This window comes from Taurulus bubalis (assembly GCF_910589615.1).
Source record: "Taurulus bubalis genome assembly, chromosome: 8".
NCBI lineage: Eukaryota > Metazoa > Chordata > Actinopteri > Perciformes > Cottidae > Taurulus > Taurulus bubalis.
This window is the reverse complement of record NC_136596.1, coordinates 6,087,291-6,111,691: the sequence shown is the minus strand read 5'-3', so window position 1 is coordinate 6,111,691 and position 24,401 is coordinate 6,087,291. Positions and strand designations below refer to the sequence as shown.

The 24,401-nt window shown below is 46.0% G+C and overlaps 3 protein-coding genes across 3 annotated transcripts; all 3 read left to right on the top strand.

The window, feature by feature from the left end:
• Positions 1 to 205: 205 nt before the first annotated feature.
• nim1ka (NIM1 serine/threonine protein kinase a) lies at positions 206 to 4,305 on the top strand (the record flags this gene model as incomplete). The annotated part of the gene is made up of 5 exons (XM_079221986.1): positions 206 to 510; positions 688 to 800; positions 2,036 to 2,157; positions 2,916 to 3,062; positions 3,547 to 4,305. The coding sequence occupies 5 exons, from the start codon at positions 206 to 208 to the stop codon at positions 4,303 to 4,305; spliced, it is 1,446 nt and encodes a 481-aa protein (XP_079078112.1).
• Positions 4,306 to 6,545: 2,240 nt separating this feature from the next.
• On the top strand, positions 6,546 to 12,203 carry creb3l3l (cAMP responsive element binding protein 3-like 3 like). Its single transcript, XM_079222068.1, has 10 exons — positions 6,546 to 6,583; positions 8,148 to 8,288; positions 8,416 to 8,809; positions 8,998 to 9,098; positions 9,236 to 9,328; positions 9,536 to 9,642; positions 9,965 to 10,033; positions 10,145 to 10,229; positions 10,337 to 10,430; positions 10,605 to 12,203. The coding sequence occupies exons 1-10, from the start codon at positions 6,566 to 6,568 to the stop codon at positions 11,006 to 11,008; spliced, it is 1,506 nt and encodes a 501-aa protein (XP_079078194.1). The 5' UTR covers positions 6,546 to 6,565; the 3' UTR covers positions 11,009 to 12,203.
• A 2,451-nt stretch (positions 12,204 to 14,654) lies between these two features.
• Positions 14,655 to 16,385, top strand: gadd45ga (growth arrest and DNA-damage-inducible, gamma a). The gene is made up of 4 exons (XM_079221833.1): positions 14,655 to 14,790; positions 14,914 to 15,015; positions 15,131 to 15,341; positions 15,542 to 16,385. Exons 1-4 carry the CDS (start codon positions 14,738 to 14,740, stop codon positions 15,653 to 15,655), a joined length of 480 nt encoding a protein of 159 aa, XP_079077959.1. The 5' UTR covers positions 14,655 to 14,737; the 3' UTR covers positions 15,656 to 16,385.
• Positions 16,386 to 24,401: the final 8,016 nt, after the last annotated feature.

The following is a 24,401-nucleotide window of genomic DNA, read 5'->3' as shown; positions in this document are numbered from 1 at the left end:
AGCCATGCAGTTAAATGGAAGCTATAGCGGTTTTATTTCTTGTTATAATGCCTTCTTTAAAAGGTAGATTTTACACACACTGGCATAATAGTAGGAGCATCAATCATTGAGCAATGACCTACACAAATAATATATGTTTTCCTGATTGGGCCACCAGCAGCCATGAGCTAAGCCCACGCTGAGCCCCCTGGGAGTCCCTTGCAGGATGACTGCTGTCTGCCCGTCCGAGAGCAGCCCTGAAGGGGCTCAAGCCGGGGCCAGGACAGCAGGCGCTAAGGGCCCAGGGGCGGCAAGCACCGCTGGGAGCGTCTCAGTGTCCGGGGAGTCAAATGGAGACTCTGTCGGAGGAGGTTCGGCCGGAGGCACGGCCGTGGTCAGCGGTGGCCACCAGAGGTACGCGCGCTGGAGCCGCCAGGACAGCTCCGACATCAACACCGATGACGAGGGAGCCACCATCCGCCGCCTCACGCCACTGGAAAGGCTGAACCTGGATATGTGCCAGGATGAAAGGTATAGGGGTCAAGAGAGGAAGCGGTAAAATCAATTTTAGAATCACAACTTGTTCTATTTTTATTTTATTTGACTTACCAACTGGAGATATTTTTCCTCAACGGTGGCGCCACCTGTAGTACATGTCACAAAGAATATATAGTGTTACATCTCCTGGTGTGTGTGATCCGCTCACAGGGTGGTCCGGGAGCTAACGGTGGGCAGACGGATCGGCTTCTACAAAATTCGGGGAGAGATCGGCGTTGGGAATTTCTCCCACGTCAAGCTCGGAATTCATGCGCTCACCAAAGGTAGGAAAGTACGAGACAGACGGGAAAATGCAACTGCTGAAACACCTGCACTCAAGTACGGGAAAGCTTCTATTGCAGAGCGGCAATCCCACGCACTATAATGCTCGTCTATAGTGATAGAGGGGAGACTGATGAGACTGAACACATCCGATTTTTTTTAAATGACGACGAGACTCTTGGCTAACCTCCTGTTGGCTCTTTTGGATTGTGTTAGATTTAAGTGATGATTTGGCCGGTGATCCGTCTCCATCAATGGGCTGCAACACTAACAAGTGTGTCCTTATGGAGCGATTCGCTTCCAAAGGGATGTGTGCCCGGCCACAGGGATGATTCAGCCGCTTAGAGACAGACCGTCTGCTGCCCTTGAACTGATGGATTGATTAGAGATCTCCAGTTTCCTTAGCGACGGCTGAAATTGCTGCATGCCTCATCAAATGCTAAAGAGAGGGTGGAGTGGGTAGCTATGACTGTGTGTGTTTGTGTGTGTGTGTGGGTTTGCGCAAGCTTAATATCTTCTGGGTTATATATGTACTTTGTCTGTCTCTCTGTGCCATGCTTTGTGTGTGTGTGTGTGTGTAAGTGGTATCGCTTAGTCCTCAACCAATATGAGCTGTGATGCATTTTGAATGCTCCTATTGAAAGCTATGTCACAGCTGAAAGGGAGCCTAATACCAGCCTGAATAATGCATACTGACGCACAATTAGATATCTCAACACCATTTTGCCTCTTAAGAACTTTTCTGTATTCAGTTACCTGGAGGTCTATTTAACGTCCCTTAGTCTTAGTGAATCATTTAACAGAAATACAGTAACGATATCGGTTGTATGAATTTGATACATTCAGAGTGTTCCGATCTTTATTGGCTGTAAAATCTGCACGGTGGTACGGACGATGTTGCCGACTCGGCATGCTAACGTTAACCCTGACCTGAAGTCACTTGGAAGAAGAGCAATCAAGACAATTGGTTTCTGAGGGCAGTTAATCCTCCATCAAATCTAGGAGATCCGGCTTGGTCACTTCTTCTCTCCTCTATCGACATGTATGTATCACATGGAAATCACCATTTCTCAGAAAAGTGGGAATATTTGAATGATGTTTAAATGACATTGTGAGCATTTCAATAAATCAACGTACATGTTTTTCTCTGCAGCCTTTGAAAATCTGTACTACTGACTCATCTGTACAAATAAAATAGTTTTTCAGCGATCATTGACCTCCTCTTCGGCCTCACCAGACAAAGTGGCCATAAAGATCCTCGACAAAACCAAGCTGGACCCGAAGACCCAGCGGCTGCTGTCCAGAGAGATCTCTAGCATGGAGAAGCTGCACCATCCCAACATCATTCGCCTCTATGAGGTATGACCCGCACACGCTGTCCCATTGATTTATATGTGAACGTTATCCTCCTGAGAAACTCTGCACTCTGACGTTCTGGTCACACCATTTCATTTATTTTAGGTTCAAGGTTTGTTTTTTTGCCATTTGTGCATAGACCAACAGTCCAGACACGTTGGAATTCTTGTGCGTGTATATATGAAAAAACTATACATAAGGGGGTAATATGTACACTTTTAGATACCATTTTAAAAACAAATTCTCAACAGGAGAGGGCAAATGTTAAATAACAATAATAAATCAGGACTATTAAAACACGGACTAACAGAGCGGTTTCCTCCATCACCCCACCCAACTGACAGTGCTGCGGTGGGACAAAAATAGACAATAACACAAAACCTTTTTTCACTTTTAAGCCATTGACGCCTGTGTTTTATGTTTTATTTATTTTCAAATGTCTTGTTTTAAATTAGAATATCCTGTTTTCATGTTTTTATACATGTTTTTACATGTTTTTACCTGTTACTGCTGTAATGACTGACTGAGTCGCCAACTCAATTTCGTTGTATGTTTTTACAATGACAATAAACTCCCCTACCTTAAATAGGCTAGTCCTGAGTGCTGTTTCCTGGATTGTGAAAAGAGAAGAAAGGAGAGAGTTATCTGGAAAATATTGCACATTTTGAGAGGTGGAATAAAGTTATGTGGGGATATTGCACAGTTAGAATATTGCACCTTTATCAGAAGGTATATGACACATGATCCTATTTTCATTTCAGGTGGTGGAGACGTTGTCACGGTTACACCTGGTGATGGAGTACGCAGGTGGAGGCGAGCTCTACACCAAGATCTCTACAGAGGGGAAACTTTCTGACACCAATAGCAAGATCGTCTTCGCTCAGATCCTCTCAGCTGTGAAGCACATGGTCAGTCCATATAGGTCTACGTGGAGGTGGTATGTTGAAGTCAAATCATGTTCAACTCCATGATCGTAGATGTCATCAAAATATTATGTTAATATTGATGTATGAGAGATCATAAAAGATTAGGAAAATAATGTTTATAGATGTATCCATGGAGCAGCTTTGCTGGATCAGTAGAATTTCAGTGGCAACAATGTTTCATTGATTTCTGTCTGGGGATTCAGTCTATTAATGTTGCATTTCCAATCCTTAAAGATGACCCCCAAACATGTTTTAAGATGCATACAATTACTCTCCTTGTATTAATGGCTTGACAAATCCAAAATCTATGCAAAATATTGTTAATGTCAAAACGTTTAACTGCCGGACACAAGATGTCTGCTTCTTCACCGAGTCCATTGTCGGCACATTTGCACACTGGAGGCTTCAAATGCCCACACCCTGCCTTGACCCTGACAGACCGCAGTCTCTCCTCGTTCTCCCACAGCACGAAAACAACATCATCCACCGGGACCTGAAGGCCGAAAACGTCTTCTACACCAGCAGCTCCTGCGTCAAGGTGGGGGACTTTGGCTTCAGCACGCTGAGCCGCCGCAGCGAGACTCTCAGCACGTTCTGCGGCTCTCCGCCGTACGCCGCGCCCGAGCTCTTTCGGGACGAGCACTACGTCGGCGTCTTCGTGGACATCTGGGCCCTGGGGGTGATGCTGTTCTTCATGGTGACGTGCACCATGCCGTTCAGGGCCGACACCGTGGCCAAACTGAAGCGATGCATCCTGGAGGGAGCCTACATCCTGCCCTCGTGGGTGCCGGAGGCCTGCCAGAGGCTGATCAGGGGAATCCTCCAGCCCATACCGTCTGACCGCTGCACGGTGGAGCAGATGATGGGCTGCGAGTGGCTGCTCCCTGTGGACTTCCCGCGTGCCATGGAGTCCTTCAAACTGGACCCGTCCTACCTAGCGGAGGGCGATCCGTCTGAACTCGGGGGCGAAGAGGTGGAGGTGAAAGCGGCACTGGAGACGCTGGGAATCAGCGCGGAACACATCCTCAACAACCAGGGGAAAGACTGCAGAAGCTCCATCACAGGGTGCTATAGGATCCTGCTGCACCGCGCCCACAAGAAGCGGGCGGCCGAGCGGGCGCCCGCGGTCACGCAGGTAGTCGCACCGACCGCGACGAGTAAAAAGGAACGGCTAAAAGTGTACCGCAGCTTGAGGCACACATCCAAACTCTGTGTGATTCTGTGACAAAGCGCTCCGCTTCGCTCTGGGAATGAATTAGCTTTATAGTCTGGGGTGAGATTGCATGGACTTTATTAGTGCTATTCAGTCCAGCAGTTAGTATTTCAATCAAGGTTTAAAAAAAAGCCCACTGAGCTTCTGAAATCTGGGATTTCTTACTTTAGTATCTTTCTTCTAGTAAGTCATATTAGTCTCTGTGAGAATGTCGATGCAGCTGAATCACACTTTTGGGCAGGGACCTGTAATACTGATGAGATGTGGAAATGTCATGAAGTATAATTGATTTGAGTAAACATGATGACTATGATGATAAGATGGCAAACACAACTTTTTTTTATTTGGGTCACGCAGGCCAGATATTTATAGCCGATAAGCAAATGATATGCTCGGTTGTGCTGTAAAACACCAACAAGCCCTATGAGAAAGCAATGTAGCATACATCTAAATTAAAAGAGTTAGAAATACATTAAATTATGCTGAGTTGATACAGTGGTGAAACATGCAGTCCAAACATGAAACGTGGTGTCTTCGAGTTCAATTGCACTTTTCTTTGACGCCTTAGTTTTCTTTCATGTTGTGAAATCAGACAGACTGGTTTCATTTTTATAATTCGTATTGTTTCTGATCACATGAGTAGAGATTTCACATTTTGCATTATGTGATGAGCCTGTGGCCTGAACAAGCTGACATTTGTCATTAAACTACAACCACCAACCACCAAAGTTATTAATTGTTTATGTGGCAAAATACATTTTCAAAATGAACTCAGACATTTTCAGTATGAGTTTCAGTACTTATTATCATTTTGTATTATTATCTAATGTCATGTTTATGCTCATGTGTTGATTGAAATAAATAAAATATATTTATGATGCTTTTGTGCATCCGTTGCTATTGTTTGAGCAATTATTCCAGTATCACTGATGTTGTTTTCACTGGCATCACAAGCAGGTCATTATACCATTTTTGCTGTATTTTACAAAATCAGTATCAGAAAATAATAATACTATGAAAGGCTCATCTTCATCTCGTCTGTTAGTTATCTGTGTTTAACTGCTGCCACCACAGTCCATGACGGAAGCCCATTTATGCAGTAAAAGAAAAAGATGATGAGATAGAAAGTCATAATTAGTCATAATTATGAGATAGAAAGTCTAACTTCTTATCTCATCATTTCGACTTTCTTATCTCATCATTTTCGACTTTCTTATCTCATCATTTCGACTTTCTTATCTCATCATTTCGACTTTCTTATCTCATCATTTCGACTTTCTTATCTCATCATTTCGACTTTCTTATCTCATCATTTTCGACTTTCTACTCATCATTTCGACTTTCTTATCTCATCATTTCGACTTTCTACCTCATAATTTCGACTTTGTTGTCTCATAATTTCGACTTTCTTTCTCATCATTTCGACTTTCTTATCTCATCATTTTTGACTTTCTACTCATAATTTTGACTTTCTTATCTCATCATTTCGACTTTCTTATCTCATAATTTTTGACTTTCTACTCATAATTTTGACTTTCTTATCTCATCATTTCGACTTTCTTATCTCATCATTTCGACTTTCTTATCTCATAATTTCGACTTTCTACCTCATAATTTCGATTTTTCTATCTCATAATTTCGACTTTCTTATCTCATAATTTCAATTTTCTGTCTCATAATTTCGACTTTCTTATTTCATAATTTAGACTTTCTTATCTCATAATTTCAACTTTCTGTCTCATAATTTCGACTTTCAACTCATAATTTCGAGTTTCTATCTCATAATTTTGACTTTCGATTTCATAATTTTGACTTTCGATTTCATAATTTTGACTTTCTTGTCTCATAATTTCGACTTTCTACTCATAATTTCGAGTTTCTATCTCATAATTTTGACTTTCGATTTCATAATTTTGACTTTCTTGTCTCATAATTTCGACTTTCTACTCATAATTTCGACTTTCTACTCATAATTTCGACTTTCTATCTCATAATTTGTTTCTTTAACTGGTGAAAATGGGCTTCCATAATGACTGCCGCTCAAGTGTGTGCAGAAAAGCGCCACACTACACTACACTACATTACCCAGAGGCCCCGCAGCAGCCCACGTCCTCGTATCCGAGTATTGCGTCATCGCGTAAGCCCTTTACGCGATGACGCAATTTCTGCCTCGTTGGAAGCTCGTTTCAGGAAGAAGCTCTGTGACAGGAGACGACTATACAGCGAGAAGACGCCGAGCGGAGAAACGCAAAGACACCGGACGTGCTATTTAATGGCCTGTCATCGAACGGTGAGACAAATAACGTCGACATTAACTGTGTGTAATGTTTTTCCAGTGTGTGTATTTAATGTCACGAGGGACCACGCCCTCTCTTACCGATAAAGATCGTGGAAGGATTATTAAGCTAACGCTAACACCAGCTGGTGTTGGCCTTAAGACAGCTTCCTTCTTTCTGCTTTTGGAGGATATAATGGAGTATCTCTTCCTTCTGCACGGTAAAAATCAAATGCTCATGAATCACATTGCTCGTGTGTGTCCGCTGCTGGTGCACTAACGCTAACTAGGTCATTTGGTCTGACAACAAGACAATGCTCCTCTTATTCTGCAAGACAACAAAGACGCCATGCATCCGGGACTCATTCACGTTTTCCTTCTCCTTCCTTTTGCTATCGCAGCATATCCATATATCTTCCCCGGAATAAACTAAAAGCTAAACATCTTCCTTGTTTTGATTTCCTTGACGTTGTATTCAGATCTCTTGACAAAGGCACGTGGGGGCGGGGCTCACTAAACAGATGAGGTCATTATGAAGCGTGGCAATGATGCAATGTCAAGGCGGCACTTTAGTGTGTTATTAACTCGCTGACAGTGCAACGTGTCACTTAAGATCGCACCCTTACATGTTGTGGCTGCTGAACTGCTTCCAGTCAAAACAGAGTCCACCTGCACCTGCAGTCCGCATGGAGATCAAGCTGCACAACAGTGGACCATCCCTCCATTTAATATACATTTATGTGGTCATATTTTATAGCAGGGAGATTTTGGACTCTACTATAACAATATTTGACTCAAGATCTAAAATGTATTGATTTTATTTTTATATATATATATATATATATATATATATTTGTTATTTTTCAATTAATATGACATTCAGTCCAAGTCGACGTGTGCGATAGTCATACTCAAATGATGCTCAAGAATGTGGAGGCAAGTAATGTTATTTTAAATCCGGCCAATTAATTCAGAAAATGGGATGGCATTTTAAGTTGTTTGTTTTGTCTGATATTTCTTATAATTTACAAAGAAATAAAACTGAAAAGGGCTTCAACAACCCATTATTTTTTGCCGCCTATATTTAAAAAAATGTATTTCTATTAATATTTTTTAATCAGAAACCATTTAATTGCCATGTATGTTTACACATACAAGGAATTTGTCCTGGCGGAAGGTGCATGACGTTTAAAATTTAACAATAAACATAAAACAGAGTGCAATAAAAGGGAGCATGAATATTTACAATTGGAACTATGGAATATAAAAATTAAAGTTAAAATAAAGTGCACCGAATGAAGTGATTATGTGAAAGTGACAAGAGTAAAGTGGCAAGTGTATTAAAATGAGCCCCTAATGGATGGATCAACTAACTGATTAACCTGCAAATAGTTTTCAGCCTTACATAACTGGTATGCAGCCCATGAGGAAAAAAAAGAAAAACAACAACATTTGATTGCAAAACCCCAGACAACATTTAGTCTGACATCGTGCTTGTATTATTGTACCGATATTGTGTGTACATGGATGTAGTTGCTGATGCTAATGCTGGGGTCTGCATGCTGCTGTGTTGCTACAGATGTCAGTCACTGAGGACCTTCCAGACATGGATGGAACCGACCTGATGGGGCTGCTGTTCCACGATGGAGCTGATGGGTCCACCGAGCCCCTCTTCGCTGATGAGAATGGACTCATTGAATCCTGGCTGTCGGAGCAAGAGGTGAGAGTTCACTCGCAGCATAGAAATAATGCGCTTGGGACGAAGTCAGTCCGATTTCTTACCAAGCAACTCACATTGTTCCTGTTTATTTTTGGAGGACTCACTGTGTATTTTTGCTTTCTCCCAGATGCTCACAGGGATGGAAACTGAAGACTTTCTGTCCAGCTTGTTGGAGGGAGAGTGCAACATGGAGGCCATCGGCCCCTCTCACTCTCCCCTGGGCAGCGACAGCGGCATTTCTGACGACAGCAGCACTGGGGTTGGAAACAACAACCACCTGGGATGCCCGAGTCCCCAGGGCAGCGATAGTGACGTTGTGCCCAGTCCCTGCTACTCCCAGCCCAGCCCGGCGCACTCGGACCCGGCTCCTGGAGAGATGCAGACAGAGAGCTTGGAGGTTTTGACCGTCCAGGCGGACCACAGCTACTCTCTGCTGCAGGGCGGGGACGGGGTCAAGGACGGGGACGTCCTGCAGAGTGTGAGGGCAGAGAATCCGGACACTGATGTCTTCATTGATCTGGGTACGTTAAGTCCAAGAACCGCCTGACTCTGACATCATTTATAAGGTATATTTCGTAACTCATCCAACCCGTTGATAAATACCTACAACCAGCATGCATTGAGTGCACATTCAGTGAGAGGGATGCTGCGTACATTATCAACAAATGGACAGATTAAGTTAATTTCCAAGGTGTTTCTCTCCTCTCAGACGACTTGGTGAGTGATGACATCGAGGAGGACTTCACAGACGAGCTGCCCTGCACTTTGGACATAGAGGACTCAACAGAGGATTCAACTCCAGCCGACCAGGTCAGCTCTCCCTACTTATCCTCGCTTAAACGCCTCATTTATGCTTGTGACATTATCTGCTAATTCTTCGCATGTTGCATTTGTAGCACTGTCTTGTACAGGAGATTAACATATTTTCCCTCTCTTCCCTTTTTTAGTTCATGTTTAAAGAGATTGTGCTCACCGAGGAGGAGAAGCGGCTTTTGGGGAAAGAGGGAGCAACTATTCCAACACACATGCCGCTCACAAAGGTAATTTATACTGAACACGTTTGCTTATTTGAGCTGATTGGCAGCAATGAGATGAGAACATCTGCCATATGTTGTGAATGTTTACACAATAAAAAAATAAGAAAATGTATTTTCTGTTTGCGGCACAGCTGCTCAAGGCTTTTTATATTTTCTATATATACATTGTCATGTCAACACTGTGGTGAAAGCCCTCTATTTGTGTAACAGGCGGAGGAGAGGACCTTGAAGAGGGTCAGGAGGAAGATCCGCAACAAGCAGTCTGCTCAGGAGAGCCGCAAGAAGAAGAAGGTGTATGTTGACGGACTGGAAAACAGGTGAGAAGAAGAGGCCAAAACAACTAGTGACGAGAAAGTAATTTATTCTGTTGACGACTGGTACAGACAGTGTTAGGAGCAAGGGCGTGCTCTGTATTTCTGCCAAGAAAATGACTAAAACACTAATTTGAATATCAAAATATTTGCCAATAGATTTTTCCATTGATCAACTAATTGATACATCTATTAATCTATGCAACAATACAGTCAACAGACCTTTTTTTTTTCTCTCTCCAATAACACAGTTATTCATATCAAGCTCGAAAAACACACACTTACTTTTGGATAAGTATCCTAATTACTGAATCAATGTCTTCCACAGGGTCGCCATCTGTACCGCACACAACCTGGAGCTGCAGAAGAAAGTCCAAATGCTCCATAAACAGAACATGTAAGCGACATCTCTTCTGCATTAATAAGTAATAACACGTATCTGGGGAGTGTTTTCCTTTCTTTCTGCTGACGGCCATTAACGGTGAATTTGACCTCTTGCACCTCACAGCTCCTTGATAGAGCAACTGAAGAAGCTCCAGTCGATTGTGAAGATGTCGACTATGAAGCCCAGCACAACCAGCACCTGTGTTATGGTAAGTTTGCCGGCCACTTTTTCCTTTCCCGTACGAAGTGTCAAGTTCTTTGGCATGCTGCAGTATTTTTTTTTTTCCTCACTCTCTCCTTGGGGTCGCCCTTCTAGGTGTTCCTGCTCTCTTTCTGTCTCATCATCTTCCCGTCAGTCAATCCATTCGGCGGAAAACAGGAACAAAAGGGACTCTACACACCCTCCTCCGGTAAGTTACCTCAACAAAAGAATTCAAAGTCTCTTCTGTCATGTTTCTTTTGTCTTTTTTTTTTTTGGCACCCAGAATGTGTTTGACTCTTCATCATGTCCGCTCGGTGCACTTCCATTTATTTTATCCACTGTGGTGCAGCTTTGTTAACCATTTCCCGTTGCCCCGTTGCAGTCATCTCCCGGACCCTGCGCTCGCTGCCGTCAGAGAACACGGAACCCTTATACTACCTGGAGCCCGAGGACGAGGAGGTTCTCTTGGTGCCCCAAGCCGAGGTGGAGAACGCCAAAGCCATATTCGGCGGCGCCGGCGGCCTGAAGAACCACACGCCCGACTACCAGAGGGTGGAGCAGCCCGACTCCGAAACCGGAGTCAGCAGCAACTCCTCGGCAGACTTCCCCGGCCCTGCTGCCCAGGCCGCGGAGATGACGGCGGGGCCGCCTGGCGGAACGGGACCCTCGCAGGAAGGGTCCGTCGAGGCCGCTGTGGCGTACGAGGTCACGGGATCCAAGGACAACTGGATAGACCGGAACCCGCCGTCTGTCATACTACAGCAGCACCGCACAGATGAGATGTAGTGGGGGCGATGTTGATCAGTGTGCCCAGCAGAGGGAGCTATATTCCTAATGTGTGAGGTACCAGGGGAAGCTTAAACTTACAAAAGGATGAAGGGAACATACCAGTAATTACCGTGATATAGGATCAGTCTTTCTGTCCCTGCTTGTCCCCCTCTAGCAACCTTCTGATGTACTACTGTTACTTAATTTGCACTCCAGAAGGCGAAAAGAACTGGCGAGAGAGATTTGCACATTTCAGCAAAGTAAACTACCTAAAGACTCGCCGCTTCCACTGGAGGCCACGTGCAACCTGAGTAGCACGGACGGCTCTCTTTTTTTTTTTTTTTTACCACACAATGCAGCGCCGATTATTTATTGCCAAATTCTTTGCTTGACTCTTGTCCGTCTCATCGCCTCCAGCTGATCTAAATATTAACGTTTGCTGCTCACGAATGACGCTCCCATCGTAAATTATTGTGAAAATAAGTAGTCCCCGCCGCTTTGGGCCGCAGACCAGCCAGAAAACATCCATCGCACCGTAGAAAATAGTCTGCTTGATTTTTAAAAGTGGTTGTTTGACCACCGTAATGCTTAAAGCCATTGCAGGACATTTGGCCATTTAGAAGACTTGTAAAGTTTTGTTAGTATTTCCCTTGTAACAAGGGTATCCATGCTCCTTTCATTTTGTAAACTATGGAATGCTTTGTTTTCATGCTGTACAGTAAAGCAAGAAATATAATGCCATAATGCAAAGTATAGAACAATACACTGAACCCTCGAACGTGTCATCGTCCGCCAAAGCGTAGTCGACCCCCTCCAATCGCCTCTCTTCTGACTACATGGGACAGAAATACCTGAGCACCTGTGTGCACTGAACAAAGGGTTTGCTATAAATCTGTGTATAATATATGAACCGTGTTGCAGTAAAAAAAAAAAATGTAATGACCTGTTTTGTCAGCGAGGCATTTTTTGTCCTTGTTTCTTATGTTACTGTCAGTACGTGGAATCCTAATGGTGTTGGACCTGCTTTTTGTTATAATCAGTCGGTGAGATTTTAAATGTTGATCATGTTGAACAAATGCACTGACATTTGACACACAGTCCAGGAATGCAATGTGAATACGCTTAAATGATTGTGTCTCTTCTGTACATTGGAACTCTTTATGTAAAAGACCTGTCCGGACATCTATAATATTAATAAACTTTTATATATATATATCAATCAGAACTTGGTTTCTTGGTCTGTGTTATTGGGTGAAGGAATAGCTGAGTAACACGAATTGTACAACTTTTTTTAAGATGCTCTTTGCAGTTTCCACAATCACGGAGACCTTTTACGTGACGTCCTCGTAGACGCACGAGGAGCTGCCAGTCCAACCACAGTCTGGAGCCGTCTCGCCACAGCTTCAGACCAGTATAGCTTTTAGGAGTTTGTCGCCTTGCGTAAGAGAGGCTGTGTACTAATTTATCCTCCATTGGGATCCCCCCCCCCCCCACGCGTGTGACGTGGAGAGTCGTGAGTCACGTGACTCACGCAACATGTTCAGACATGCAGCAGCGGCGGCGTGTCACTGCCGCGGCGACCAGCAGGGGGCGACGTCCGCCCACACGTCTCTCTCGGCGGCTCCACGTTCACGTCGATGTGCGGTTGTCGCGTGGGCAATCTCAATTTACATGAATACATGTCACAGCGGGGATTTTAATCATTTGACTCATTTAACGAAACCCACCTTCAACAGAGAGAAATATTCCCTCAACCGCGAACTCACTTTTCTCAATTAATAGCCCCCCTTCCCATTCGCCCTGGATACATTACATTTCATTTAGCTGACGCTTTTATCCAAAGCGACTTACAATAAGTGCATTCAACCATGAGTACAAACTCAGAACAAGTACAATTTCTTCAATACAGTTAAACTACAAAGTGCTATCACTAAGTGACATTTAAGTGCTACTAAGGTGCTGCTTTCCTTATTCAAAGTGGAGTCGTAAAAGATGTAGAGACGTTTCTGCTGTCCTGATGTCACCATTAAGACCTGTAAACGTGCACAGCCTTCGGTGTTGAACGTAAACACACAGAGTCCCGCACTGATAACATCAAGTGGCCTGAAAAGAGACTTTACTGGCCGTGGCGCGTGGCGTTTTTGTTTCCGGAGGGGAAGGGTTTAGGGGGCCACGCGCATCTGTCCGAGCATCTGCCGCCGGGCCCTGGATGGAGCGAGGGGGTCATAAAGAGTGTGTGTGGGGCTGGGAGCACACACACACGCACACGCACGCACGCATATAGGCCCTATACTCACACCCCCACCCTCATCCCAGCCGGAGGCAGGTGGAGGACGTGTGCGCATTGTTGTGGCACAAAGTCTTTTCTCTCTCTTTGGGGAGAAGCGACACGCGTCACGTCAGACACCATACATGTAAAAACAAAAACAAAAAAAAACCTTTTCAAGGAGAGAACAAAAAGTGGCGCGTGCCGGCAACGAGCTGCTTCTGGTCATCTGCCAAGCCCGCAGTCAATCAAGACATCTCGGTGTTGTTTTTCGGGCCACCGCTTGACTCGTGGGTCCTCCGGCTGTAGAGACTGTAAACACGGCAGCGCGTTAAGTAACCGGTTGATGTTGACGCACGCGCGTGCAGGTGCACCGTCAACAAGCTTATACTGCTTATTGAGGGCAAAGGCAGTATAGGCATCGGGGGGAAGTTCAGTTGGGCTATAAATACATATAAATAGGCGAACGCAGCCGTGATTCCCCCGCGCTGGGGAAGTCCAGTCCTCACAAAGTTGTTCCAGAGTTTATCGTGGGAGAGATTATTTTCACCGCCGGTTCCACGGATGTTTTTTCCCATAACTTTCCTTCTGCTTTAGACTATTATCTATTCAATAAATCTTATCACCCATAGGAGGGCTTGTTTGTCCGCTGGGTATATATGTATATGGGAAAGCATCACATGGTGCTGAACAATTATACAACCGACAAACCAAAGGCATGCAGGGTTCCTGGTATTCCGCGATGAAGTGATAAATAACTGGAATGAACTGTGACCTCTATATGAGGCCATCACAATGCAAACACGTGGCATTATTAAGACAAGAGATATAGGATGCCAAAACACATTTCCATCCTCCAAAAAGCCCAAGTCACTATAGCAGGTAAACATGCCAGAATATAATTTAGCCTTTATACTGTGTGGTATTCATGTGACCAAGAGGCTGCTATCTGCAGTAAACAGGACTTTAGGTTTTGTCTTCAATGTGGTGATGTTGGATGTTGACAAGGCAAGCAGGAATCGGTGGTGGGTGGAGGAGAGGGAGAGAGGGAGAGAGGGAGAGAGAGAGAGAGGGAGAGAGAGAGGGAGCAAGAGAGGGAGGGAGGGGGGTATTTCTTGAAAGGTTGTAATCTTGCCCCACGTGGGATTGTCAACAAGCTCACTGTAACTGCCCGGGGACTTTTGCTCTCTCTCTCTCTCTCTCTCTCTCTCTCTCTCTCTCTCTCTCTCTCTCTCTCTCTCTCTCTCTCTCTCTCTCTCTCTCTCTCCCTCTCTCTCCCTCTCCCGGATGCTCTGAGCCAATGGTGAGACGCATGAGCGGAAAAGACCGCCCCTTGCCGAGAAACTACGCTGATCTGCTATAAATCCACCCACCGCCTGTTCCGAGCTCAGAATAACGCAAGAGACTACACATAAGAGAGCCACGCACGCAACCGCTTCACTTCACTGCAACGAGCCCGATCGCGCTGTGGATTATTAACTATGACTCTGGAAGAGATCCGCGGACAAGAGAACGCAATGGACAACGTAGACAGGTAATTATTTGACACATGGCCGCAGTGTTGGAGCTGCCCGGGGGGGGTCAACGCTTTTAAAATATTTTGTTCGCCAAACTAGTGCACAGTGTCCTTACCGGTGCGTGTTTTTTTTTTGTGAAGGGTGCAAAGTGCAGGCGCAGCCCTGGAGGAGCTGCTGGTGGCCGCTAAGAAGCAGGAGTACCTGACAGTTGGAGTTTATGAATCTGCCAAAGTCATGAATGTGTAAGTATTGCAATCCACGAAGTGTTTACTTGCAAATGTCCTTTTGAAAAAAAAAAGTTTATTCTAAGCGAGAAGAATGTGTTCTGACGTGCGCGCCTCCTCCTCCTCCCCACAGTGACCCAGACAGCGTGGCGTTCTGCGTCCTCGCCACTGATGAGGAGTACGAGTGCGACATCGCGCTCCAGATCCACTTCACCCTCATCCAGGCGTTCTGCTTCGACAACGACATCAACGTGGTGCGCGTCAACGACATCGAGCGCCTGGCCGACCTCGTGAGCGCCGGCGAGCCCGGCGAGCCCAAGGACGCGCATTGCATTCTCGTCACGGTACGTTCCCTCCGGAAGCAAACCCACACTCTCTCCGGGCAGCCGCGGTGAATCATGCCATGCATCACTTCCCACCCGCCTCTGTCTGCACATTCTGCTCCCTGCTGCCGAGTCACTGCATGTCTGCAGAGCGCATGTCTGCCTCTGGTGTCTCTAAACATGACTCTAAATGTCTCCTTTTTTTATTATTATTATTTCAGAGTCCCAGTGCAAACCCGTGGAAAGACCCCTCTCTGGACAAGCTGAGTCTGTTCTGTGAGGAGAGCCGCAGTGTGTACGACTGGGTGCCCACCATCACGCTGCCAGAGCGCTGAAGCGACCCTTCACCGTCAACGCTTCACATGATGATGGTGATGAAGAAGATGATGATGAAAAGAAAGTCAAGGAGCTGAGCCTCAGTTGGGGATGGGTTGGGACGGGGCGTCGAGCCTCACGTGTCTGGAATAAGAGGATGTGGCTGTAGACTTCACTACCCCATCACCACTTTACCCCCCCTCCCCTTGCAAGAGCACAACCTTCTGGTGCATTCTGGGTCGGCGTGTTGGTTTCTGGGTTACCCTGAGGAAGGGTTCCAAAGTACAGAGGTCAAGTGTGGACTTGGTCAGGCGACCGTGGAGTGGACTGAAAAGCCCGCCTGGACACTGAGAAGGAGGTTGGAATGTACTGCAGAGTGCATGAATAGATGAGTGGCGCCCTAGATGAATAAAAGAAGGCTATGGGGAACTGGTCGCAGAGACTCTGCAAGGAATGGACTTAAGAAAGTGCCGAGGCTGGACGGAATCTCATTAGAGGGCAACGAGGAGGATGCTGGTCCGGAAGAGGGCGCCTGGAAATGTCGAAATGGACTTTACTTTTCTTTCCCAGCGCAGCTATCGGGGACTTCTTGGAATAAAGCACAGACTTTGCTTGCACATCCCGATCTGCGCTGTGTCTGAGCCTGCGACGCGGGCTCACGGGCGAATATTTAGACGTTTCAAATGTGCAACATTGTTTGAATTGTGCTTTAAAAAAAAAAAATGTTTTGTGAATAAACGATTGAAATCAAACTCATCCTCTCTTGTCAGAAATGTTATTTCTCCTCTTGTGTGAGTCCTCACAGGCAACTGGGCACTCTCCAGAACCTGAGGCTGCCTTTTTTTTAATGCAGCAGTGTGGGAAGTTACAGCACTTGCATAGGTGTAAAAACAAAACAAAACAAAAAAAGGTATCGGGAAGTGTCGCACGACATCAGTTTACACACTTAAAGAGAAGAAGTAGAGAGCAAAATGTGGGTGACTGAGAGAGAGAGAGAGAGAGATTAAACAGAGAGATAGAGCAAAGTAGTTACAACATACTGGTGCTTGTGACACGTGCTCTTTCCAGGCACTGACCTTATACCGCTCATACCACCAGCTGCCTTATACAACAGCTTGCACAATCGCTGCAGCCAGGGCTGAGGCCGAAGGGTGGGAGGGGTGCAGGAGAGAGATTTCTTTTGTTTCCTGCACACCGGCAGCTGAGTCTGGAGAGCTCTGTGTGTCAGTGAGTAGTGTGCTCAGTTGAAGTTTGGTGCAGCCAAGTGGAAATGGGAGACAGCGTGGTGTCAATAACCCACTTTTGCACTGCTGCAACTCAACTTGACCTTCAGAGGTGGGCTCTTTCAGGAAATCGACGGCATTGCACACACTTTGCTGTTCTTGCACGCCGCTCGGTTTAATAAATCCTGCAAGGGGCTTACGAAATAAAGTCATGCAACACATTTAGGGGAAAGTAGTGCTTTTTTTTCTGTCTTCCTGTAGACATGCGCGCGCACACAGCCACGTGCAACCACACGAATAGAACATGCACTTGGGTTTGGGAGCTGCAGCAGAATTGAGGGTCAGCGAGGTCATCAGTGGCAAGCGAGGAGGAAGCGTGTGTGTGCGTTTGCGGTCGCCTCTGAGCCGAGGCTGACGGTAAAGAGGGACGGCCCACATCAAAGAGATGAGCAGACTTCAGAGGAACTCAATCTATTTCTTCTTGACAGCCCCCTCGGTCTCCCGCCAAACCGCTGGTCGAAGCTGCACGTGCACACGCACGGACATGCCTGAACAGACACCTGGGTGCACACACACACACATATACACACATACATACACAGCACAGATCAGCAGAGGAGGCAGTCCTTTTCTGCTAAGACTGATCTCAGATAATTGCTCAGCGTTCTAAGAACAGAGGAAGCTTTCCTCACACAGAGTTACACACAAAAAGAACAAGTTGGAGAGAATCAATGAAGGGACTTTCCACCTGAATTAATACCTGCAGTGGAAGGCTTATGGGAGACTGGAGTAAATTCTCATAAGACAAAACTAGTCATTTTCTCACATGTGCTGTCAAAACTGTAAAGAGGTTGGGAATAACGCTCTTGTGATATGAGGCCCGATGTGGCTTGTTGTGATGACTGTTTGTCTGCGGCGGCCGCACTCGAGGCTCTGCTCTGTTCCAACACGAAGCCTGCGTCTGAAAGTTGAGACACAACATGTTGTGCAAATTCCCCCAAGAGGGTTCCCGACCGGCTCATTCAGTTGTGGACTGGGACACACGTTTAAAATGCCCCGGACTGAAAAGAGAAAGCAGTGTTGCACGTTTCCAAAAGCACCCAAAATATTCAGGGATTTTTTTTTGTCTCGGTAGGACGGTGTCCCTCTGGCTGTCGTTTCTGTTTTTCTGCCATGAACACACACAAAAATAGGCAACAATAGCCGTGGTAATCATGTGTAATCTTGACCTGTATTTGTTTTGTGGGGGGGGAAAGCAATATTTACGAGCCATTTTCACAAGAATATGAATGTTGAATGTTTTATCGTGCAAACAAAGAAGCGTTAGCTAGTAAAACGAAGGGCTAAGTGTATTGTGGACTTAATTGTTGACCTACTTTACATAACAGGTATTGTGGTCTTTGTGATTGATCAAATTCTTCTTTGTGCAAACTCATTTCCTGTGGCAGCGGCAGCTCATGCAGGCCCCGTGCAGGACTAAACAACAACAACAACATGCCTGTTTTTCACGCTATGTTCCTCTTGGAGACAGGTGTAGCCTATGTGGGCCAGCAGAGAACCAAAGAAAAGAAAAGCTATTGTAAAGGGTTGCTCGACCGCCGCTGCTGCTGCTTCTGCTATTTATCCGCAGCTAACAAACATGTTGTCCCCCGCAGCAACCGTCCAGACTGTTGAGGCAGCCCTCCTGTCTGGGCGAGGTCTGAGCCACAGCTATAGTCTCGAGCCGCGACAGACTGGAAGGGAGTGGGAGCGAGACTAGACTCATGTGTGCTCATCCGACTTGGAACCATAAGTGTTTTCAACCGTGGCACGGAAAGATGGCAAACAATCTCGCTGCAGTTTACTCCGGAGCGCTTCCCAGACTGTTTCCACTTGTCTTCCTCTATGAAGCGCTGATAATGGCTTTTCCTCACTTTCACATGGGGCCAGACAGAATGTTGAGTTCGTCCCCGATGGGTCTACTACCACTACAGACACAACATTTGCCAAGAGCGTTAAAGGCAACTGGTTACTTCAGTTCTTTGACGACATGAAATAGGCTCATCCACTCACACTTGTCGAGAGTTAGGTGAAAGGATTGACACCGCACCCATGTCTGTTCATTTGAAGCTGAAGCCTGCAGCTGGTTAGCTTAGCTTAGCATACAGACAGGGAACAGGGAACAGTCTGTACGTCCAAAAGTAAAAAAAATCCACCTACCAGCACCTCTAAACTCATTACATGTTTAATCCACACTAAAAACAAAAATATTTAAACTTTTTCACAATTTGTAAATCGTATTTCAGAGCAGAATTATTGAGAGATTAAAAAAAAAAAGAAAAAACATAATGAACTCGTAAACTCACTAATGGCCACTGTTTTTGTCTGAGCAATTCTTTCGTCTGAAAGATAATGTGCATGTTTCACTACGCTACTCTACATTTGGCCCTGGGGTGTTATATTACCACATCATGTTTGCTGCACGACTACTTTAACCCTGGTGAAAAATGCTACAGTATGTGTTTCCATATTTGGACATGATTCCCAGACTGGTGGTTCGAACAGTAAATCCTAAACGCTTCGGAGGGACTTTGGTGGAGTGATACTCCGCCCTTCCCAGAGTCATTACTTTCATGGGGATCTGTGGTCCCTTCTTCCCATTCCCTTCTCCATCTCACTTACAGTAACCACAGCGAGATGAGATTACACGATGAGCTGGCAGGCAGCATCCCCTCTCACCCCGCCCAGCTCTGAGCCTCTCTCTCTCTCTCTCCTATGGCCAGATTGGTACCATGAGCTCATGGCCCAGCTGGCTGTGGCAGGCAGGCAGAGGAGAGAGATAGATAGATAGATAGATGGATGGCTGGTGTTGGGTGTCTCTAATCTAAGTATGTGTCACTCACTGGAGAAGCGAGCTGCGCCCTATGCCGCCGCTGTTGCTCAACCCGTACAGTGAGCTCACGCCTCAGAGGCGGCGTGGTGAGCCAGCACAATGTGCAACTTTCAGAAGTTCTGAGATTCACAGGACAGGGGATTTTCTCACCACTGCAAGGTGATTCCAGTTCAGCAGCATGCACACACACACCGAGGCTGTTTGTGAGAAATTACTCGAAATCGCTCCTTGTGTGACCTGACGGAGGGTGCTTTCTGAGTTGTGTGGTTTGCGGTTAGGCTGAGGTATAGCTGTACATTTTGAAGCGCACACACACACACACACACACACACACACACCTGGGCACCTGGAGTGTCCGCACCACAGTGAGAGGGGTGAGATCACGTGATCCGAACCTTGCAGTTCAGAAGAAGTGATCGCGGTTGTGTTTCGACGGAGCCTGTAATCAGAGGCAAACAGCTGTGTGTGTGTGTGTGTGTGTGTGTATGTGTGTGTGTGTGTGTGTGTGAGCGAGCCAAGGGGACGGTGACCAGGTTACCAACACGCACACCTGACCTACGCTTATCCACTATCCACCGTGTCCCCTTGGGGAGTAGAGTGACACACACAAACACACACACACACACACACAGCAGGTCATTGCAGTTTAGGTCATGACAAACACTATGTAAAGTATTGCTCTTGGTTCTCTTGGTTGAAACCATTGAGGGAATTGTCTTTAAATTTGGCAAATAATCCCTCCAGTGTTTGTGCAGCACATCATTATTTGGATGTTTCTTTTCAAATTGGTACCTCTGCAAAAAATTGCCCTGGGATTGCATCAGGGTGTTTGTTTCAGTAGCAACTGAGTGGATTTGACTGGATAAAATGTGGGATATCTGAATGCAATGTCTATATTATTAGTACAAACAAGATTATGTGTGTGTCCTCATTGCGTTTTTTTTGCTCTGGTCACTGGGTTTGAAAAAAAGCTTATGACAGGAGTCATGATAGCAGCGACCTTACCTAAACCTCAACTGCTAAATTTAGACCACATGATCCAAGCGCCGGAATTCTTATTTGATCCCGCTTCAGGCTATTCCAGATGACCTGCACAGTGCAGCAATTATGCAAATGCTTGAATACCACGAAAGAGGAGTTAACAAGTAACCACCAAGAATGCGAACCAAGTCTAGAAGGAGTCATCTGATGCATTGATGGAGGGAGGCCGGGGCTGTGAGCGCTCCCCTTTACATACAGTAAGCTGCAACGAGTTCAATGTTAAAGGCAAAAGGCTATTCAGAGCGGCTCAGAGAGTCTTAAAGTCTCACCTGGTTTGGTTCTGGCACAGAACAGAAGAAGGGAAGACGAAGGGAGAAAGTAAAAAAAAGTGAAAACGAGCCAAATATAGATGTCAAGCGGCTGAAAATAAAACCTCCCACATTTTGTTATCATCCCCGTGCGGCATTTAATGAATGCGAGCGTGTATTTCTCACTCGCACGGTTTCCTTCATGGCCCTTGTCTGCCTCTGCATTCTATTCATATTTTCTGCTTTACTTTGGAGCTGCCCGTCTGGCTGAGGTTGAGGGCGACGCTAAGTGATTTGCCAAATATGGGGAGCAGCCTGTAACCTCGACGCATTACTGACATAGCTGAGCTTATCCTCCCAGAAGCACATGTACTCAGAGCAATGCCAGGAATCCCCTCTCTCTCTCTCTCTCTCTCTCTCTCACAGCCCCACAATCGGCAAGGATCGAGCAGCAGGCCGGAAGGCATGGCCATAGAAGTGCAGCCTGGTGGAGACCAATGCTGCTGTCAGACAGACAGACACATATAATGTAAGGAAGTCACAAGCTGTTTGATTTATTTTTAATCTGATGATACAGTCTGCGCTCTGTCCCGGGCACGCAGACAGAGAGAGGGGCAGACCGAGTGACTGGGTTGATTCAAGGGCGAGAAACACAAAGTGACCGAAAAGAAAGACACAGACGCATCGCATGCATGGCGTGAATTCCAAATTCGTCGGGCGCACAAAACAAAGGGGTGTTTCTGAAATAGCGACGCGCATTGCGGGGATTGTTTAATTCAGGGGCGACGCCGACAATGTGGGAAAAGAAGAAGAAGAGAAACAGGAAGCCTCTGCTGTCCTCTTGAGTGTTAACTGTTTAGTCGCGCCGTGGACTTCTGCGCCAGCGTGAAAAACAAAGAAAGTGAATGAAAAAAAAGAGAAAAAGAAGCTGGAAATAGAAGCAGAGTGTTTTGAGGAAGTTCATAGTGCTCTGGGTTTACAGCCAGTGGAAAAGGTGTCAAGGCAGCATGACATTTTTACACAGAGAGAGAGAGAGAGAGAGAGAGAGGGACAGAGCACAGAGCAAACAGTGTGACTGCCTCCCTGCTTCCAGCGCACATGCTAATTAGAAACCTGGAGAGAGAGAGAGAGAGAGAGAGAGAGAGAGAGAGAGAGAGAGAGACAGGCAGAGCAGGCTGGGACACGGCCTGCCTTGACCCGGGGAGAAAAAAAAAGCGAGAAAGTGTGAGAGTAAGAGCGATGGGCAGAGGAGATTGCGAGGAGGTGACGGGGGGCCCCGGCGTCAACGCCGCCCCAAGTGGACGGCTCCAAGCGTCGGTGCCCATCGAGATCCCATCGCTCAACAGAAGAGGCAGAGCAGACACAGGCGGGAGAAGGAGGATCCCTGACGGAGGCCTTGTTTGCTCCGTTACAGGTCAGGGTTATCAGGGGCGGTGATGATGATGATGATGATGATGATGCAGCACGACAGCCTGCGGCCCCAATGCACAAACAAGTTTGACTTCCTGTATGCGAGCGCCTGTGCGTGTGTGCAAATATGTAGCGGTAGATTATGAATGCCCTGAAAACATGATACACATGCGCGTGACAACAAGAGGCCCAGGATGACACAGGACCGGACCACAACATGTTTTCGAGGTTCCCCTGTGGGGTTCAAATGTTTTCTTAGGAGGTAAACAACATAAGAAGCGTGCTCCTTGAACCACTGAGCCGTTGCATAATGACACCAGACCTGGGCTGACCATGTGCTTGTCAACTTATCTAATGCCGCCTCTACTCTATACAACCTCACTGACGGATCGAAAACAAACAGCAGCTGGTTGCGAGTTTTCCGTTTTTTACATATTTTTTACTGAACTGCCAGCAGCGAAGAGGAACAACGGGTCTCAGTGCAGCTGATGAACACAGATCACGCACCGAAAACAACCGTTTTAGAGGCACGACCAAAACCACACCGGGAATTGCCGTCCGAGTCTCTTTCATGCACTGGAGAACATTTGCAAGGTTTTGCACATGTGCTGCATTTCAATGAAACTCCTCCCAGAGGACGATTTGAAAGTGCAATCAGAATTTCGCGCCGGGCACAAAAAAAGAAGAAGGAGGGGGAGAGAGAGAGAGAGAGACATGTTTTTCAAGGACTTTCCAAGGGAGTGATGCAATTGCCCCTCTTCCTTGCACTCTTCTTCACAGCAACATACCATACTTAACCTAGTAACACACTGAGGGTGCATGGCAACAGCGGTTCCCTCAATCCCGCCTCCTCTCCCGCTCTCCCATCTTGGCACCTCTACATTTGCTCCGTGCCGCCACAAACAGCAGATACACCTTCCCATGTGCACACGCACTCGTGTTTGTGCATGGATGCAAAAACAAAAATAAGCTCTTTTTGTTTTCCCGGTGTTACTTAATCTGCAGCGATGGAGGGACAGGCAGAGGGAGAGAGCAGGGGAAGAGGAGGAGGAGGAGGAGGTGGGAAGGGGGCTGCACTCCTAGGCTCGGGGCACCAGCCAATCAGAGGGCGGGATTAGCTGCAGGCCGGCGTAAACAGGAAGGTTGTTGCTGTTGGTAACAGAAATCCGATTGGCTGCTGGGAGTTCTTGCTCAATGGGATAGGTGTCTCGGCGTGTGTGGGTATTTTGTTCACTGTTATGGATGTGTTTATCTGCTGTTATGTGCTTCAATAACCTTGTTGTTCTTCCCCTTTCTGTTTCCACTCAGAGGGGAGGTCTTTATGTTCCAGCCACTGAGGCCGGAGCAAAAAAGCGTCTGCGCTCTTGTGTACCAAACCTCCTGAACTTTGGATACCTTTTAGCATGCCGGCCTGCAGAGGAAAGGCCATGGGTTGCAGAAGTAAACACACATATGACTGGAAATCCCCTAAATTGACAGGGGTGGAGGGGAGGTGTGACGCCCGTGAAACAGACGGGTCACTGACCCTCGGACCGCGATGTCCCACACTGACGTGGGACTGGTGTTGACTGGCAGCACACATTCTGGTTCCCTATCGTGCATTTAATAATAACAATATTGGTAACAATGATGATACCACTACTAATACTATACTAAGAAGAAGACGATGAAGAAGAAGAATACAATAACAACTATTTTACAATGATAATAACATACAGTTTATATAGTAATAATATTGATAACAATGATAAGAATGATGATAATGATGATACCACTACTAATACTAATACTACTAATAATTATAAGAAGAAGAAGAAGTGGAAGAAGAAGACGAAGAAGAATACAATAACATTAATTATACAATGATAATAACATAGCACACATTCTGGTTCCCTATCATACATTTAATAATAATAATAATATTGATAACAATGATAATAATGATGATACCACTACTACTACTACTAACACA